The following is a 20112-nucleotide window of genomic DNA, read 5'->3' as shown; positions in this document are numbered from 1 at the left end:
AGGCCCTGACCGTGTGACCCGCCGCTGGTGAGTGCCCATTTCTTCCCCTTTTGTAGACAGTGGAAGTTTAGGAGGAAGCAGAGCAGTTGTGTCTTGTCTGCGTAGGCAGCGGATGAATGCATTGGGGAGGAAGAACTTTCCTCTACCCCTCAAGGTTCTTCTAGCTGATCTAATAATCAATTGACATGAGACAGATTACTAAGGAAAAACCCAAAGTTTAATTACGTCCATACGGAGGCCCACAATATGGACCCAAAGAAATGACGAGGATAAGCAGCTTTTATACATTTTAGACAAACATAAATCTGTGAGGAATTGACAGGACAAAGAAAACAGGTTTGGGAGCTTCAATTAGTAAGGAATTCTAAAAGCATTTGGGCTGGGGTAGCAAAAGTAGTTTTAAAACAGTATCAAGATGTGTTGTTTATGCAGCCCTCCCCACGATAAACACCCCCATCTCTGGTGATAGGGAAGCCTTCTTCGCATCTGGGGCAGGGAAGGTACCTTTCTTATGGAGATCTATTCCCTGGTGTCAAGTTGAGGGGGCAGGAGTGGGGCCTGAGAATCCTTCCTGCTTCTGTTTCTCCAGTTGTTTCGATTAAAGTAGTCTGTGTGTCCAAGGGGCACATTTTGGGGCAGCCTGTTCTTGGTCCCTGTAGCTCAGAGAACTCCTGACCCCTTTGTCTTCACAGGACTGTCCCCTCTCTGTTTCTTTATCCCCCAGCTCAGTGGGAATTGCCCTAAGGCAGGGACAAAGGTTAGTGGTTCTGGGACTCTGGGGTGACTTGTCCCTTCGGTGGATCCTGAGTACAGGTAAAGAAAGATAAACTATGACAGTGATCCCGAGCGCCAGCTCTGTATCCTTCACGCCACATTGGCAGCCAGGAAGCTGAGTGTGGCCGCCCGCCTAGGGTCGGGAGCCAATATTCCCCTTCTCCTGCTTACCCGTGCACCAGCCCTCCACCTGCTCAGACCTTTCCAACCTTCAAGGCCCTGCTGCTGTCACCTCCTCTGGGAAACCTCTGAGCTCTGCCAGCCGACCACTTGGTTGGTGTTTATAGTCCAAGTTGGATAATACCCAGTCTTGCTTTGTCTGCTGAATTGCTTCATTTGTGTTGGTCCAGTTTACCCAAAGAGATTATAGTGGTCTCCAAAGCAAGGACCATAAGTCATAAAAATAATCTGAAAAGAAAATTGGACCCCATCTGTCCCCCTGCTTAAATCCCTCCAGGGAAAGCCGGGTCATTGCATGGGCTTAAAAGCCGCATTCTTTCCCCTGCATGTCTGGCCCCTGCCCGCCTCTCCAGCTCTGCTCTAGGTCCCTCTCCTCCCCCTTGCCCACTGCACACAGCTCCCTTCCCTCGCCAAGCCCCTTCCCACCTCAGGACTGGGCGTAGAGCAAGGTGGCCTGAGACACTGTCCCCTTTGCCTCCATGCTTCCATTTCAGTGTAAAGGTTTCCTTCTTGGAGAAGCTGGGTCCTTTACCACCCTGTGTCAGGACGCCCCCCTCTTATTTCCCTCATTACACTTTATGGGTAAAATTGTAATATTTCCAGAATATCTCGCCTGACTTTAGTGCATTTGCATATCAGCAGGGGTTACTCAGGGGTCGGGAGAAGTTCATCTCCATATCAGTGGGTAATTACCTGGCCAACTGAGGGCTTATCTGAACCTGAGGTTAGGGAGAGACCCTTGCTTCTGCCGGAGTAGGAGAGAGAGAGACGGCCCAGGACTGCAGTGTAAGCAATAAACGGGCATTAAACTTTATTTCTCCCTTTGACTGATTTTGGTTTTAGAGGTATTTTGCCCCAGGATTTCCTCTCCCCCGACTTACACACTTACATGCAGTTATGTGTCTGACTGTTACCTTGTATCTTGTCTGTCTGCCCTTGTAAATGGAGGCTCCATGAGGCAAGGATTGGGTGTGCATTAGGAATCACTGAGTACCCACCTGACCTCACGTTAGGCATTTGGTACCTTATTTGTGGAATGAATAATAATAATAGTAGCAGCTGACATGTACTGATTGCTTTCTATGTGCCAGGCACATACTCGTTATTTTATATAAATTATGGCTTTTGATCTTCCCACCAGTGTTCTTGAGAAGGTGACATTATCCCAGTTTAACAAATATAAAGCTGCTGAGTACCACAGATGCTAAGTGACTTGCTCGTAGCTATCAAGAGGCAGAGTCGGGCTCCAGCCCCCAGCCTGGCTTGCACCAGGTTAAGCCCTCTTCTCCTTCTCTAGCAGAGCCTGTGCATAAGGCTTCGCTGGTTCCGGCACTGACCGGGTCAGAGGGGGCCTCTGCTTCTCCCAGCCATTTTCACCATCTTGGTTTTTTTAAGCTGGGAGGATGAGGGAGCCAGAAGTCAGAGTGTTGTCTGTGTATTTGAGTAGAAGGGACTTCCTCTTGTGGGCAAATCGAGACTTTGTCACCCTCAGGCAAGGCAGGTGGGGGGAGAGAGGGAAGTCTGCCTGGGAGTCTGGCTCCGGCTGGTGGGCCTCTCTCAGCCTGAGCCGGTGACCGCTTCGGCCTCCCTCAGTGTAGGTGTTCCCTCCAGTCCAGCAGCGAGTCACCCATGCTTTGCTAGAATGCTTCTCTTGTCGGAAAGCTCACCACCTAATCTTATGAGCTGATGGGAGACAGCTCTGGGGAGTCCACACCTGTCCCCATAACTTCCTGCTACTCCTGTGTCCCCAGAGCGACTCGGACTGAGTCAAAGGCCTCTTTCCACACAGCCCCTCAGCCAGATGAAGAACATCAGCCACGTCTGACTCAGGCTGCTCTCTTCCAGGTGAATGTGCCCTCCCCTCCCATGCCTTCTCTGTGTGGCAGGTTTCCAGAGCCTGTCTCCTGGAGGGCCTCTGGGGTGCAGTCTGGGCATCTCTGGGGGCTTTGTGGCTGATGGGGAGGCCGACCGAGGAAGGGCTCGTTATCTTTCAGAATCAGGTTTTTTTTGTTTCAACTACAAATTTTAATAGCTTTTTCCTTATTATAAAATTAATATTTACCCATTGTAGGTGATTTGGAAAGTACAGAAAATCACACTGAAGAAACTGCTCCCACACCCCATTTTCTCATAGTCCGACTGCTGGGCATGAGGGTGATGGCTTCAGCTCCCAACCCATGTTGGGAAGTGGTTCTGAGTTACTGTCTGTCATCCCTCCTCTCCACAGGCCTTGGAGCTTCTTGGTGTGGACAAGCAGAGATGACAGATAGGTTTCATCTTGCATGTCAGCTTCAGCATTTAGAGAGTCTGAGACTACAGTCAGGCTTAGTGAGAAGGATCGTGTTGGTTACTTAGCGGTGTCTGCTGCAGGTGTAGGAGGTAGGACAGTGGCATGTGGGGCACCTGCTCACTCTCTCTGTCCCAAGTGATGGAAACTTGAAATATCTGTGCAGCTGAGATTGGTGTTGGTCTCTTTGAAATTCTACCCTCAAGTCCTAGAATACTATTCTGTTTCTTGGAAGGACACAGCTAAGGAATTGAGTCCCCATTCAACCCTCCCTTCCACCAAATTATGACAAAGGAGCATGACTCAGAGCATGAGGCCATCATGGAAGAAAGACATAGATCCTGTCAAACCAACGAGCAAACCCAATACAGACTGGGGCCAGGGGCTGCTCAGGGTGAGGGGTGGGGACGTGTGTCCTGGTACCACCCCTTAGGCCTGGCAGGGCTGTCAGACTGGGCACTAGCTGTCAGGTTCATGCTCCTTGCAACAGCACATTGCTTCCTGGGGCCTGTAACAGCAGCTGCTTGACATGAACTGCACTTCAGATGCCCTGCCCTCAGTGGCCTTGTCTAGGCAGCAGGCAGGCTGTGGGCCTGCTGATGGTCTGTTCTGTTTGCTTCTCACCTTGCTTTTATTCCTTCTCTCTCCCAGCCCATGAAACCCCTAAAGGCCACAGCCACAACCTCCCAGCCTGTGCTCACCATCCAACAAATCGAGACCATCTTCTATAAGATCCAGGACATCTACGAGATCCACAAGGAGTTTTACGACAACCTCTGCCCCAAGGTGCAGCAATGGGACAGCCAGGTCACTATGGGCCACCTCTTCCAGAAGCTGGTAAGTCTTCTGTTGATGGAGGTCCTTATCCAGGGCCTCCATGGAGCTGCTGGTATTGGGAGAGGATCAGTCTGCCCCAGCCTTCCTGGCCTCCTTGAAGGCCTGGGTCATTTCTGAGTCCTGGAGGAAAGCCTGTGCCTCTGTGTTATGGGCAACCTGAGCCTGGCTCCCGGACTCCCAGCCTCCCCTGGTGAAGCCCTGCTGTCCTTCTAGGTGTGTTAGAGATAGGCTGTGTGTGTAGGTGCTCTGGGGGCATCTCTTCTCTCTTACCAAGAGGGCTCTTGGGCTGGAACAAACGTTCACCTGCTGAGCTTCAGGTGCCCAGTCCCACCACTGACAGAAGGGTGTGGGCCCGGTGGGTGGGCAGGGACTGCTCACTTGAGATACCTCAGTCACTCACTACATCTCAGTGCTGCGTCTAAAATGAAAGCGTCAGATGGGAGATCTGTCAGCTAAGATCCTCTCCTGAGGATCCTGGAGCAGAAAGCACCAGGGGCCCAACCCCTACCAACCATTGCAGGGGAGGGAAACGTGTGAGGGGGTACAATTAATGTGCAGACTTAGTGCTGGGAAAGGCCCACAGAGGTCTTCTAGTTCCCAGGGCTTCTGTGACACCCTCTTCCCTGGCTCTGTGTGTCTCTGGCTGTGTCCCTTAGAGGGGCCCCGGGTCAGACTCATGCCCCCAGCCCCGCCAGCCTCCAGTTCTCCCCTGGGCCCTCCCCACCCATAACTTCTGCCAGCCTGGCGAGCAGCGGCCATTGCTGTCTGGACAGGAACGGTGTGGGGCAGGGGGCAGTGCCTCTCCTTGCCTGCCTCCGCAGCGGTGAGGCTGGCTGCAGGAACGGACCTCTCCTTTTCTTTACAGTGGTGAAAACTCTTGCTTGGATACTCCTAGGGCCTCAAGCTCAGCATGTTCAAAACTGGACTCATTGCCTCTGAATCCTTTGCTCTCCTTCCCACCTCTGTCTCCATGGGCACTGCCACCAGCCCAGCGCCCGTCCACCCACTGGTCTCATCCTCGAACTCGTCCTTAATCTCCTCTCCCCCACCCCCTTCCCCAACCTCACATCCCCTCCAGTTCACTTCATTAAAGCTCACAGCCACCTCTTCTCTCCACCTGCTCTGGCACCCTCACCGGGACCACTGCTGCAGCCTCCTCATGAGTGGCTTCTGCCTCCAGGTCCGTCTCCCCATCTGCCCACCACCCCTGCCTAGCAGCAAGAGGGAGTTACCTAAACTGACCAGACCTTACTTCTCCCCTGCTTCACTTCCTTCAGTGGCTCCCCCTTGCCCACTGGATAAAGGCCAGGCTCCAAGAAATGGCTCATGAGACCCTTCACCCACTGGCTTCTGTCCACCCCTGGCCTCTGGCTGTTGCTTCCCCACCCTCCATGCCCCCTTACACTGAACTTTCTGTTCTCAGTTCACATAGCAGGCACTTCTGACCTCTGTGTACTTGTGGCTTTAGATGCCTGAAATGTCCTTCCCCATCTTGTCTGGCTTCTTCTGGTCAGTTCCCAGCTTAGAAGTGACCTCCTCAGAGATGCCTTTCCCAGCCCCTCAGCGCAGCCCATGTGCTTACCCCATTGGTGACTCCTGTTACTGCTTGTCCCCCCAAACCACAGCCTCCAGGGGGACAGGCTGTATTTTCTTCATCATTAGACCAGAGCCAACCCAGTGCTCAATGTGTGAATGAATGAATTAATGAATGCACCATGACCTTGACCACTGGGACTAGAGAAACTTAGAAGGGCAATGAGGGAGACATCACAAGGCCTGAGGTCAGGGGCCTGAGAGACCAGCAGTGTTACAGGGACGAACACAGGTTCTAGAGCCAGGTCACAGCCAGGGTTAAATCCCAGCTCTGCCAGATAAAAACTGTGACTTTGGGCAACTTACCCAACCTCTCTGTGACTCAGCTTCTTCTCTAAGAACGAGGATGATGATAGTATTTACCTCACTGGATTGTTGTGAGGACTAAGTGAGTTAATACCTGAAAAGTGCTTGGAACAGGGCCTAGATCATAGCACATTAGTAAATACTCAATAATTAGCCATTATCATTACTATTATCATAATTATTATTTTATTAGTAGTACTATTACTAATATTATTAGGAAGACACACCCCAGAAGGTGGTGTTGGAAGGGAGTTCCACACTCCTGGTTCTGGCAGTCCCTGAGTGCCAGCCCCAGTTCAGGGATGGTGAGTACCCAGGCTTCACTCGAGGCCTGGTCCCAGGAGCCTGAGCCGATTTCCTTGGGGGATGGCCTCTTCTTAGCCCTCGGGAGGCCAGAGGGGAGCACACCTGGGGGCAGGAAGGGGAGTAGCCCAGAGCACAGTGGAAAGGCTGTCCCAGTTCATCTTTGTTGCTTGGACCCTGCTATCACCAGGGTCCCCCGATCTGGTCTCATTTCCACGGGCCTGGTCATCAGTTTTACCCACTTCTCCTCCCTCAGCATCACGAACTGATGTCTGAAGCCCCTGGGACAGCAGGCTTGGGAGGGCCTGGGTGGTGCCAGGGCAGGCCAGGCATCTGGAGGCAGTTTATTTCCAGCTGGTCTCCATCACCTGGAGAAGGGAATTAGCATCTTTGCTGTTTGTTTTATGAGATCGTCCTAGTGCCCAGCAGCTGTTTCCAAGAAGCCCCTGCTTCCCAGTTAATGGGCCTGGCAGGCTAGGCCTTGGGCCCTATAGACAAGGGTGTGCTGTGACGATGGCTTTCCTGGGCCCCACCTACTGGTTTCTTCAGGCTCTGTCTCTTCCCTGAGCAGCTCTAGGCCCCCTACCACACCTCCCACCTCTTTGGGTCCTTGAGGAGCACAAGGATTCTGCAGAAAGCAGAGTGGTCTGAGCTGGGGAGCCCACTCTCCCCGGCCCCTTGGTGGGAGCCTTGAGGGAAGCCCTGAGCAGCTGAATCTGTGCCACTTCACTGGAAAAAAACTTAAACCAAAAAATCTACAGAATAATGTAAGAAACACCTGTGTGCTCACCTCCCACAATGAATAGATATTAAGCTCTGAAGATATACAGGAAGACTTTTTAATCAAGAAAACAGAGCATTACAGATGAGGATGAAATCTGTCCCTCCCCCTTTCCTCAGTCTCTTCCATGCAACCTAGAAGCAGCTATGGGCATGAATTGAATGTGTAGACTTCTAGGCTGCCTTTTGTGTTTTTAGCACATACATATATCTTATTATGACATTGCACGTGCTTCTTAAATGTGTACAAGTGTATATATAAACCATATTTATGTATTTTGTTCAATCAGTATTCATTTTGAACCTTGTCAAGTGTTACTGCATGTAGGTCTAGTTCGTTCATTTTAACAGCACCGTGTGTGTTTGTGTTCCCCTATTTGTGAGCGTTTGCTCCCAATCTTCCCACCAGAGGAAGAGTGAGGCAGTGAATAGCCTTGCCCACATTTCCTTGGGCACACACATAGACAAGTTTCTCTAGAGCAGCGCTTCCAGTAGAAAAGATCATGTGAGCCATGTATGTAATTTTAAATTTTCTAGTAGCTACAATTTAAGGGTAAAAATAAACAGGAGAAATTAATTTTAAGACTATTATTAGCCCATTATGTCCAAAATGATATCATTGTAATCATTATCACATAATCAGTATTTAAAAACTAACAAGATAATTTCCATCCTCTTTTACATACTCCTTTGAAATCCAGCGTGTATTTTATACCTTCTGAACATCTCGGTTTGGACGAGCCACATTTTAGGTGCTCAGTAGCTGCATGTATGTAACAAGTGGCTCCTGTATTGGACATTAGACTTCTGGGATTTGTATGTAGAAGTGGATTAACTAAGTAGCAGGCTGAGCTGTGCATATTTTCAGCTTTATTGACAAATTATTGTCCAAATAATTGTACTAATTTACACTCCCATAAGCAGTCTGTAGAAGTTTCTTATTTCCCCTACATTCCTACCTACAAGTCATTAGATTTGGAAATTTTGGCCAGATTTATGGGTATGAAATAGTCTCACTTCATTTTAATCTGAATTTCTATCCTTTGCTCCCTTAAGAGGAAATGCATATGCACAGCACAGAGAAAGCTTTCTATAAATATTTGAAGAACCAAATTAATGAACTTTGGTTACCCTTTTGCAGAAAGAGATGATGGCATCTGTTCTGCCTCCCAGAGGAAGTGAGGCTCTAGGTGGTCTTAAGTCTGGAAAGCTTTGTGAGGTTCAAAGTGACATGCATATGTGCCTTGAGGTGGGGACTTTGGCTCTTTGTAGGCTGAGGAGGTGGGGACAGGGACGTAGAGGCCAAGGGAAGTTGGGACTGCACCTTTAAGTGCTATCCCTCACAGCATGGAGGGGTGCTGAGCAGGCCACACGTGCCCACCCTGCTCTCCCTGTCTCCTGCTCCAGCTAATTGCAGCATGTGGAAGGGGTGAGGCATTAAGGGGCTTCAAACCCTGCGAGAACTTGATGCTAAATAAAGCCAAATTCTGCCATGAGTTGAATTTCTAGTGTGCCAGCAAAGGCCCTGCCCTGTTCCCCCCAACCCTCAGTGCCCCTTGTTAACCTTATTGGCTGAGCCAGTTTCCATGGAAACTGTCAAGTTCAAAGGGATACTGTAGTGTGTTCATCCTGCCTTTCTCCTCTGTTCCTAGCTGTCCCTTTGGAGCTGAGTTAGAGGTTATGAAAGCCAAGGGAGCTCCAGGCGCTCTGGTCAAGCTTTCATCCATTCATTAATTCTCTCTCCCCTTCCCACTCCCTCTCTCCACTCTCTTCTCTCTGCAGGCCAGCCAGCTTGGCGTGTACAAAGCGTTTGTGGATAACTATAAAGTCGCTCTGGAGACAGCTGAGAAGTGCAGTCAGTCCAACAATCAATTCCAGAAGATCTCTGAGGTGAGCAACTTCCTGCACAGCCACCCCTGTGACTCGGGGCATTGTGGGGTTGCTCAGAGCCTTCCCGCCTTTGGGCCTCTCCTCACCTGCTTGCCAGTTAGGGAAATGGTTCCCCTGATGGGTAATACACAGCCTGACATTTGCTCTCTTGCACTTGACTTTTTCCTTTTTAAATAAGAATATCAATTTGTTTTGATTTTGTCATTCTGTTTTTGGTTATTCTATTTAGAACAGGGGAGGCAGAAAAGAAAAGAAAAAGGGCAGTATTCTCTCACACACTATGGTGATAATGACCTTGAGGAAGTCACTTCCCTTCTCTTGTCCTTATTTCTTCTTCTGTAGAATGAGGTATCAGGATCTGTCCAGTTCATCCCAAACCTGCTTGGTAACCAGCACCAGGGCACTGTTTCAAATGCAGATCTTCAGGCACCTTCCCTGGAGCTTCTGTTCAGAAGGGTTGGGGTGGAGCCCAGGAGTCTGTACTGTTAACAAGCTTTTCAGGTGACTTTTATGGTCAGGAAAATTTGAGGAAGTCTGGTCTTTTAAGATCCTTGCAGTCTCCCAAGCAAATAGAAGACAAGGGCCGCTTATGTGGAAAGAAGCCCAGGGCCCTCAGGTGGAAATATGCCTTTCTCTGCTGCTGCAGGCTAAGCCTTCCCTCCATGCTCCTCTGCAGGGCAAAGATGTGGCATTGTCTGCCATTGCCACTTTCATCCAGAAAGTGACAAGGTGGGCACCCTCTTCAGGAGCACAGCAAAGCTCACCCCTTTAGCCAAAAAGATTCCAGTGATACCCCCAGGCTGCTGGCCTTACAGTCACAGCACCAGCTCCAAGCTCAGGGCAAAAGAACCTCTGGGTCCAGGAGCGGGAGTGCCTTCTGTTTCCGAAGTCCTACCTCATAGGCCCCTCTGGAACCTTTGTTTTCCTTCTCAGCTCCTATGCTAGAAAAGTTGGTAAAATACAAGGTAGTTTTCATGAAACTACCGGAGTTATGGGTTGTATTCAAGTTTGGAATCAGCCGAGAGGCAGCACAAGATTTGGGCAAACAGAGATGAAAATGTCAGCTTAATTACTAGTAAAAGCAGATTTGAAAAAATGTGGACTTGGATCTGTAACCACACTGGTCTTGCTAACACACTTCCCCTCCACAATTAAACACATATACTGATGGGGCAGAAAGGGAAGGGCTGAACTACTTTCTTCTCCCAAACCTAGGGGCCAGGTGAGTCCCCTCCATCTGGGAGGATGGAGGTTGGGGTGGGGAAGTTCCTCCACGTGGAGTCACAGGGTAGAGAGATGGTGCTTCCCTCAAGGCTCCCAGCTCTCCCTGGAAACAGCAACTCCCCTCATCTGTGTTCAGAGCAGTCCTGCCAAAGCTGCCTGGGGTTCATGTATGGTCCAGGGGATTGGGGGTCCACTCTGAGGCTGGGCTGACTGCATGTTCTCTATGCTTGACAGAAACCCCAGTGCTTATTCCCAAGCCCCTCTCAAAACATGCCAGTCCCAAGGGCAAAGTCAGGCCCATGGCCTGCTGCCAGGTGGCTTCTCACCCTGACTCACATGCTGACGCTGTAGCTTCCTACTGGCGCTGCCACTTAATTACTGCAATTAGGCCCTTCTCTGCAGCAGGAGCAATTTCATACCTCTAGGCTGCACTGGAGTGGGGCATGGATAAAAATTCCCCAAAGCTGGGACTCCAGATACCAGCCAGAGACACAGCCTTGAGCTGAGTAACCCCCTTTGCCCAACCCCTCCCCCAAGCCCCACAGGCTCAGTCCCTGGCGGTTTTCTCTGTCTAGAAACAGCTTGAGGCAGGAGTAGGAGATGTGGAGCTTCTGCTGCCTGGACATTTTCCTTCCTCCCTGGCCAGAAAGGCTACATCACCAGGGTACCTGACCTTGGCCTCCCCTTGCCCCGCCTTCCCACTAACACCTCCCTTGGAGGCCCCCTAGTGGGGATTGCAGCCCAGCTCCAGTTCCAAGCTAACACTGGTCCCTTGGCAGACTGGGGCTAGAACCTCTCTCTAAAGGCAGATAAAGGTTTTTTCAGATAAGTCATTCCTGGTGTCTGTTTCCAGGAGCAGGTCACTTTGCATGGGATCCAGGAGGGGTGTTGCCTCTTCCTTGCAGTTTCCTCCCGAATGTCTAGCACAGGCACCAGTGGGTGGGGAGTGTCAGGTGGGGCAGGGTGACTCCCTCCCAGTTCTGGGGTACAGGCAGGATATAGCTTGGACTGCCCTGTGGAGCTCAGCCTCTCTGCGCCAGGTGCACCACCTCCCTGCTTCCACCTGTGCAGGTGCGTGGGCCCCCTGCCTCCATGTCTTAAGAGCTGCTCATACTCGAAGGATCAGCTGGTGCACCTGGTGTTTGTCCACCCAGACCGAGTGCCCTGGGCTGATGTATACAGGCCCCTAAGTAGGGGCTGCTGCTGGGAGGAACCCTGGGTTGGGAGGCGGCACCCTGCTCTTGCCATCACTCATCCTCTGGAAGGCCCTCAGAGTTGAGTGGATGGAGAGGGCTCTAGGGAGCGGGCCTGAGGAGCCCTCTCTCTGCCCGGAGCCCCTCCATGCCTGCCCGGCCCAGCCCAGCCGCTGGACTCCCCGGGCTCCGGGAGATGATGGGTGTGGCACCGGGAGGCTTTGGGCTGTGAGGCAGAGGAGGCCCTTACCACTGGCTTCTCACATTTGCAACCCTGGGTTTCCAGGCCCCTCTTCCTGCCATGCTCACCGGGGGTGGGTAGGTGGGTGGGGGTGGGGGAGTCTCAGGAGAGAAGCCAGGGAGTGATTCCTCTCCTCTATTTGGCAGGAACTCAAAGTGAAAGGTCCAAAGGACTCCAAGGACAGCCACACGTCTGTCACTATGGAAGGTACTCTGGGGAATGGGCTGGATAACAGTCACCTTCCTTTGTCTGACTTTGTGGACTCCAGAGCCCTGCTTGTGTGAGCGTGTGCACGTTCGTGTGTGAGTGTGTGTGCGCGCGCACGCGAGGAATCCAGCCTCTGTCCCCAGGCAGCTGGCCAGCTACAAACGTGCTCCTCCTCAGGATGCCAGCAGGCGGCATGCTCCCCTCCCCCCGCCCTCCGCCTCCCCGCCCCGCCCCGCCCTCCCCTCCCCCTAGCTAGAGAAGCACTCAGAAGCGGCTGCTTGATTCTGGAGGCTGTGCAGCAGCAGCCGGCAAGGTGGCTGAGTGGCCGGGCTGCCGATGGGAGCCGGGGAGCGATGGCCGCATGCTCCTGCCGTGGGGACAGAGGCTGCCATGGAAATCCTCCTCATCATTCGCTTCTGCTGTAACTGCACCTATGGTAACCCAGGCCCCCTGGCATGGGAGGTGGTGTATCTCCCACCTCCAGGCGCTGACCGGTGTGGGCTTACCTGTGGCCGGCAAGGTTTGGGAGGCAGTAGGGAAGGGAGGGGGCGGAAGTGGCTGCATCTGCGTTTATCCCGGTTCCGCCAGCTTGTAGCCCGGAGTTGAAGTCTGGGGGCCCGCTCAGGGCAGGGTAGCTTGGAAATGGAAGGACTGGGCTAGTCCAGGTGCTCCCAAGGACCTGTGGGGCATTGATGGCTTAGCTTGAGAGGCTGTGAGCAACTTCCTGGAGAGGCTGTTACGGAGAGAAAGTGACGGCTGTATGCAGGCATGGCAACCTGGGGCCGGAGAGGGGTCAGCAGGGGTCAGTCAGAGAGGGACAGATGGTGTCTTGGACGCGGAGGATGCCAGCCCCAGCTGGAGGGAGAAGTTGGGAGTTTCTTTGTCTCTGGAGGAGGGGAGGTTGAGCAGCCAGGGTATTGTGTGCTTGGAGTGCACGTGCTGCCTTCTCGACACTCTCTCCTCTCACAGCAGTGGTGGGTGGGCAAGGACGTGGTTGGGAGAGCAGGAAGGAAATGGGTTCTCCGAGGGGTTTTGTTTCTAGCCATCAGACCCTGGAGCTGAGGTCTGGGCACTTAGCACAGAAGGTTGGTAGTGAATGCTGGTGGGAGAAGGGGGTGTGGCAGGCTGCTGCTTGTGAAGGTCACCCACCCACCATACAACGGCTGGGACCCCCAGCATCCTCTTTGCAGCTCCCTCAGTGAGGGGGTCCTGGGATGAGATACGTGGTGAGCCAGGCTCTTGCTCAGAGGAGGCCGATGTAAGCCTAGACCTGGAGGAGTCTGGAAGCTGGTGGGCTCCGCTCTCTGAGGCAAGAGGTGCCTGAGGGATGACCCCAGCTGCCTTTGGCAGGGTGTGGGGTCCAGGCCCGCTGCTCTGGGCCTGTGTGTTGGGGTGGCAGGTGGCTGGTTTTAGGACCTTCTCCCCTCCCACCAGGTGTTTTGTCTCTGCACCCTTCTCAGTCACTGTGCTCTCACATCTCCGTGGTAACCCAGAGCTCCTTGTTGAAGGCTGAATGGAGGGGGTTGGCGGTTAGCTGGAGGAGGGATGGTGAGGTTCCCCGGGTTCTTTCCCGGAGCCCACTGTGTCAAAAGGGTTGCCGTCCTACCATCTCAGATCGTCCTGTCTCGAAGACTGCTCATGACGGAGGTTAACTCCGGAGGCTGTCCCAGCAGGACAGCTGTGGGAATTCTAGGCACTGGGCAGAAGCTGCCTTGTGCCCCAGCCCCTCGGCTCAGCTTCTGACAGGCTGGGGACAAGAGGAGAGCTGGACTGAAGTTGGCTCATTCAAAGATCAGAGGACAAATGCTCCTTTTGGTCCAATCTAGGAGTTGGTCAAGTCTCAGCCCTGCCTCCCCGAAGAGGAAACAGGGCCAGCCCTTTGTTTCCTCTTACCTCCCCAAAAGGAAGCTTAGTCTTAGTGAAACTGGCCTGGGACCTGGAGGTCAGGGTTCCTTTGGGCCCCTGTGATGCTGCCTTTGAAGTCAGCTTCAAAGCGGGCAGTAAGGAGTGAACCAGCGCTTGCCGACCACACCGTCTAGAATCCTCTCAGCCCCTGCAAGGGATGCTTGGTTCTGGGGGCCCCAGGGGGATGTGCACTCAGGGTGCACTCTGCCTTACTGGTTCCTTGCTGAGTGCCCACTCTGCAGGACTCTGTGTCAGATGCAAAGGAAAGTTCTGTGTGACCCAGGCGCCCAAGGAGGGGACTCACCTTGGCAACAAAAAGGGCCTGCTCACCCACTCTTCTTGGTGAATCTTTTCAAGAATCCTCTGAGGATCACTGAGCTGTGCAGGTGCTGCCCTCCTCTAAGGAAGAGGATGGATCAGAGTTAGGAACATAGGTGGACCTGAACTCCAAACCCAGCTACCATGTACAGCTTTGTGATTGTGAGCAAGTTACTTAACTTCTCTGTGTCTTAGGAAAGTTTCCTCATCAGTAAAATGGGGCTAATGATAACTGCTTCCCTTTTTAATCTAAGGAAATAATGCATGTGAAACAGTGCCATTAGACACAGAGTAAATACCCAGCAAACTAGAAGGAGGCCAACTTGCTCATGTCAGTGGTCTGACTTTTAGGCACTGTGAATGTTGTCTGTAAAAGTTCTGGTCAGGGAAGGCTTCCTGGAGGAAGGGGAGAGATAAGGGTTGCAACTTGGTGAATGGTGTCTATCCTAGGCAGACGAACAGTGTGGTAAGGAGTGGTGGGACTGGGGGAAGCAGGGCAGGATGCAGGCTGGCCTGCCAGAGCTGTGGAACAGAAGGGGCAGGAACAGCTGAAAGGGGAAGGGGAAGCCCGTGGCAGGGGCCCTTGGGGGAGCATGAATGGCTAGGTCACTCCTCCCCTGGTTCCCTCCCTGTCTCCCTGCAGCCCCAGGCCCTCTCCCCACGCTTCCCTCTCCCCACCTGGGCACTCACTCCTCGGCCCCAATCCAGGCGTATTAATAACCACGCTGAAACCCAATCCCCTATCTGGACAGACCTCTGAGTTCAGTCAGAAACCCCTTCTTCCTGGGACCCGAGAAAGGGACAGAGGGAGCTGACGTGGCAGTATCAGCTTTCCCCAAGCTGGAACTGGAACTCAGTGGCCCACCCTGGCAGATGTCTGCTGAACTGGCACTTTGTATTGGGTCTCTGAGGTTGCTGGGGTATGATTTTCCTGTTGAAGATGAGCTAAGCCACAGGTGGGCACCCTAAACAGCCTCAGAACTGTCTCGCTTGGGCTGGGAACTGGGCTCTACCCTCACTGTTTCAGGATACCGCAAGCCTGACCTTGTCCATTCGAGCTCCCACAGCCCATGGGGAGGGTCTCTAGAAATTGCTACATTAAGAAAGGGCCACAAATAAGACATGGGAAGTATGCTTGCATAAAACAGTAGTTTTCAACCATTACTATATATCAGGGTTAGCAAAGGAGCTTTTTAAAAATGTTGATACCTGGGATCTACCCTCAGAGATTGGGATTTAGCTGATAGGATGGGGAGAGGAGCCAGGTGGCTGTATCTTTTAAGAACTCCCCCAGTGATGTGAACAGGCAATCAAGCAAAGACCGCAGATGAGGCTGGTGGCACACCACTGAGAAGGCATCTTCTCCACAGCCAGCAGATTGTTCCCTGATGTGTCTGCTTAGCAGTGCATGGGGTGTTTATAGCTAGGGCATTGGAGGACTCTTTGGTTTGGAAACTGGCTTGGTCATGAATGTCAGCTGTGGGACCTGTCACAACTTGGTCTATGGGACACCCAATCTAGGGTCCTCCTCCCTAGTCAAGCATCCTGCCTCTTAACTGCTTCTTTGGCAGGAGGACAGAGGTCATGACCGCATGGACAGAGGCATCCAGGTACAGGACAGGCTGAACTGAAGCTGGGAGGGGCAGGGCACAGCTGCTTACAGGAAGCTTTGTTTGGAAGTGTTGGTCAGCCAGCTGCCAACGCCCACCTGTCCCTGCTGAATCCCAGCAATCCTCATTTGGTGTCCTGGTTGCTGAGAGGTGTGGCCAATGGGGGACTTGCTGACCTTGCATTTTCTCAGCCTCTTTAGAGCTCTCAGAGGTCCCACCTGAGTTCCTTTAGGGAATCTTTGCTCCCTCAGCTGCCACTTGCTTGCAAGCAGAGCTTTTCTGTGAAGAGCTGGCCTGCCTCCCTGGCCTTCAGCCTGTCCTGTTTTGTCTGAGGGTTTGAGGGCATGGAGAGGGGTCTTCTAATGGAGATGAGGCTGACCTTGTGGGTCAAAACAAAGCCTGCCATTCCCAACTGGCAATGCCAGGCCTTGGACCAGAGGAGCATGAGAATGATCAGGCACAGGGGGTTGGGCTGGGACACCCTCCCTGGAAAACCAGTGTGTCTCCTTCCTACATTCTGGGGTCCCAGTTGTGATCCAGAGGGTAGGATGAGGCCTCACTGTGTGATTCAGGGTGAGGGTACAGAGGAACATCTGCATCTATTCCGAGCCTGGTCAGGCCAGGGCAGGCCTGGGGGATGCCTTTGAAGAGCTCACATCTGGTAGGAGATGAGCAAGCAGGCAGGGCTGCCCAGGCTGTGTCCCCCTGTTGGGGTTGTCTGGCCTGCCTTGGGGTGAGGAGGGAAGTGTGGGTTTCTGGGGAACCTGCTTTGGCTTCTTGCATGTGTGTGTCTGTGCAGGGAAGCAAGACTGATCAAGGGATAAGGCTGGTCTCTAAGGTCCTAAGTTGCTCCCCATATGTCACCTGTTCCATCTTCTCCCTGCCCTGCCCCACAGCTCTGCTGTACAAGCCCATTGACCGAGTCACCAGGAGCACCTTGGTCCTACACGTGAGTGTCAGCCCCCTGTGTGTCAGGAGTCCAGTGTGAGACTGAGTGCAGGGTGGCAGGCACTGGAGTCAATGAGAAAACCCATCTAGGGAGCTGGGCAGAGGGTCCCTGGGCCTGACTGCACCTGCCTGGCCTGCGATAACCATGCCAATGGGAGCAAAACCTACAAATAGCTTGGCTACTAAGCTTGACATTTGGCCGAATGATCCCTAGGAGCCAGGTACTTCCTGCCTCCCCATCCCTGCCTAATGATCTCCAGGGTCTTTAGAGCAGCAGTGGGGTGGGGTGGGGGTCTCTCCCAGCTGCTTAGTGAGATGAGACTCCACCTGGCTCGTCCTGCGGGAGGAGGAGCAACAACTACAGCAGGAGCAAGTCCTCACCCTGGCTGCTCTGACCCTAAGTTTCATTAAGATTTTGCAGGCATGAGCCACTTGACCATATGGATCCCTGAGTGCCCCCCTCAGAATCCCTTTTGTGAGGGTTGATTACTCCCCACTCTCTTCCCGTTGAGCCCCAGAACCGCTCCCCTGACTCACCACCCCATCCCATCCCAGGACCTGCTGAAGCACACACCCGTGGACCACCCAGACTACCCACTGCTACAGGATGCCCTTCGCATCTCCCAGAACTTCCTGTCCAGCATCAATGAGGACATTGACCCCCGCCGGACTGCAGTCACAACCCCCAAGGGGGAGGTGAGCTTAGGACCCCACACAGCCTAGCACCCAGGCTGAGGAAGGTGCAATGGACCAGATCACCCATCCATGCTCTTCTGCACCCTTGGGCACTGCAGCCTTGTCCTCTGGGCATCTCCAGCCCTGATACCCCATGCCCAGGCAAGGAGAGGTCTTCAGGCCCTAGACTGAGAGCTTTAAGTTCAGCGTCTCATTCATCTTCATAATAATTCTCAAGGCAAAAGAGGAAGCTGAGGCTTGGAGAGTCTCTGCAGGTCTGGCACAAGGTCTCTTGGCCATAAGTGTTGGCACTGGATTCTTTAGCTCAGTTTATCTGTCTGTAAGCCTCTACACTGCAAAGCTGGGGCTCTGGCTATCTCATAATTGAATGCAAACACCCACCTCTGGGCAGTATGATGTCCTCAGGGTCCCTGGAATATAATGGTTCAGTCTGAGGGAGCTCCTTGGAGTCTGAAGGAGTGGGAGCTCTGAGCTGCCTCTGATCATCCTGCATGAGTAGATGGGCAGGAGCTAAGGACTGAGCCAGGTACGAGAGGTGGCTGAGGCTGCCAGGTTGCTGGACTGTCCCAGGTGGGCACCTAGATGTGGTACAGCAGCACCAGTTCCTTGGGGGCCCTTCTTGGTGGAAGGGTGGGGGTGCCCCAGTGAAGAATCAGAGGAACAGTTACCCACATGGGTCAGCACTCTGACCCACATACAGTGCTTCCTGTCCAGGAGAGGTAATTAAGTGGCATTTAGGAGTGAAGGCTGGCTGGGTTTATGCTCATTCATTCCATTTATGAGCTTTCAGTGTCTCCTGGGGAGGGAAGTAATGAGGGACAGGGTCTGGAGAGTGACTGATGGGGCATAGACAGCTGTCCCTGTACGCAGCTCCCAACCCTGATTTGCAAACCCTGAAATATCACTAGTTTGTTTGACTCAGGGATATCTGGAAGATCGCCACAGGGCTTAGAGCACTGTCAGTTTCAGATCATTTTAATTGTAAACTTTCAACCTGTTCACCTACATTTGCAGCATATATAGGTCACATGGTATATAACATACACACAGAACACTGGAAGACTCTGACAGCCCCAGAGGCCCTCAGGCTGGCAGGGAGCAAAATGCTCTTGACCATCCAGAGCTCACATTAGAGATGGCTGCAGCTTCACCCGGACACTGCTATGGCCTCTTGGAGGATAGCCCAGGATCTCCCATCTACCTGCAGGGTGGTTGAAGAATCCCCTCAGAGGTAGCATTAACAGGCCTGAGTGAGTCTGTAATTGAGGTGAACTGAAATTAGAGCAGCTTCTTAGGCGGGGTTGGAGGTTTCTGGGGCTGGGTGGGGAGGGGAGGGTTCATGCCCAGAGTGGAAGAATCAAGTGGTCTGGGACTAAGGTCTCTCCAGGTGGGAGCTGTTGAGTGCTGCAGGAAGGTGTGAAGCTACCATTTGTTGATCACATATTATGGGCCATGCACTATGCTTCATAAATCCTACCTTATGGAGCAGATGACATTATCCCCATTTTACAGATGATGAGACTGAGACTCATAGAGGTCAGAGAACTTGCCCAAGATCATAGCCAGAAAGTGGCAGAGTCCTCATGCAAGCCCGTGTCTGTGTGATCCCAAAGCCAGCCTAACCACCAGGCAGTACAGCCCCTCCCGGCAGCACCCCCTACCAGGAAGGTGCCCCCAGGACAGGCTGGGCACTGGGCAGACTTCCCCTGAGCTGGTGTGGGTGGGTGTGCCATCTCTCTCAGACGCGGCAGCTGGTGAAGGATGGCTTCTTGGTGGAAGTGTCGGAGGGCTCCCGGAAGCTGCGGCACGTCTTCCTCTTTACAGATGTCCTACTGTGCGCCAAGCTAAAGAAGACATCTGCAGGGTGAGTACGGGTGAGCCTAGAGTGTAAGGTGAGAGGGTACTAGGTCCTGCTTCCTGTGGAGCTGCCCAGCAACCTGGGGGCAGTCTGCATTTTTTTCCCCTTATAAAAATGCATTAATTAATTTTGTTTTGCACATAGCCTTTTGCTAAGAATAAATCATGTTTTTAATTATAAAGATAATGTAAGCAAATTACAGGGAAAAAACCCATCACATATGCATTTGTCTCCTGCTGCTATATTTCCTTCCATTTAAAAAAACTGAAAAAAACGTTCTTATGTTTTTTCATGCACTTGTAATCAGAGTGAATGCCTAATTCTGGGCTTTGCTTTCTCCTTTTCACGTCATAAGCATTTTCCCTGTTGCTGCTTAATCTTCATAATCATCATTTTACTTTTCCTGCATGATGTTACAAGTGGATATGCCATAATTTACTTAAGCATTCTCCTTTTATTAGACATCTCTAAATTTTTGCTATCTGCAATTCAGTGAGTATTCATTAAATCTGCTATCATTTATTGAGTGCTGATGCTATGCCAGGTGTCATGACAAATGCTTTGCATATATTATTTCTCATCTTCCCAACAAAGTAGGTATTACTATCCCCATGTCACAGATGAGAGAAAAAACTTAGAAAAGTTAAATAAGTTGCCCAAGGTCATACAACTGAAAGTGGAAGAGATGGGATTTGAACCTTAATCTCACATGAAAGCTTCTTTCCACTTCCAGTGTTACAGGTCCACTCTGTGCCATGGGCAGTAAAGGTCATTCACTTTTCATGCTACATTCTTCCATCTACCTTCCGTATCACCTACTGCGTGCCAAGTATACTACTTTACAGTCCAAGGGAGACAAGCCATAGGCTCATGCAACACCAAGGGACAGGAATGAGAGGTGCCAATCTAAATCCCAGGGGATGAGAGAGGAGAGGTTATTCTGAGCTTCAGTAGTGGGCTTG

The 20112-nt window shown here is 52.2% G+C and overlaps 1 protein-coding gene across 4 annotated transcripts in view; it reads left to right on the top strand.

Annotated features, from left to right (window-relative positions):
* The window catches only part of ABR (ABR activator of RhoGEF and GTPase), a 168719-nt gene that overhangs the window by 103716 nt on the left and 44891 nt on the right, over window positions 1–20112 (top strand). For 3 of the 4 annotated variants that reach the window (XM_036906235.2, XM_036906236.2, XM_036906237.2), the window contains 6 exons: window positions 3893–4078; window positions 8843–8950; window positions 11755–11815; window positions 16545–16597; window positions 17152–17292; window positions 19035–19156. In XM_036906235.2, coding sequence (XP_036762130.1) covers window positions 3893–4078; window positions 8843–8950; window positions 11755–11815; window positions 16545–16597; window positions 17152–17292; window positions 19035–19156 — 671 coding nt within the window. Of the gene's footprint in view, window positions 1–3892; window positions 4079–8842; window positions 8951–11754; window positions 11816–12107; window positions 12252–16544; window positions 16598–17151; window positions 17293–19034; window positions 19157–20112 lie in introns of those variants that run through there. The other variant, XM_036906238.2, reaches the window with a different exon arrangement.

This window comes from Manis pentadactyla, chromosome 4 (assembly GCF_030020395.1).
Source record: "Manis pentadactyla isolate mManPen7 chromosome 4, mManPen7.hap1, whole genome shotgun sequence".
NCBI classification, from domain to species: domain Eukaryota; kingdom Metazoa; phylum Chordata; class Mammalia; order Pholidota; family Manidae; genus Manis; species Manis pentadactyla.
The sequence above is the reverse complement of the archived record's forward strand: the minus strand, read 5'-3'. Positions and strand labels throughout refer to the sequence as shown.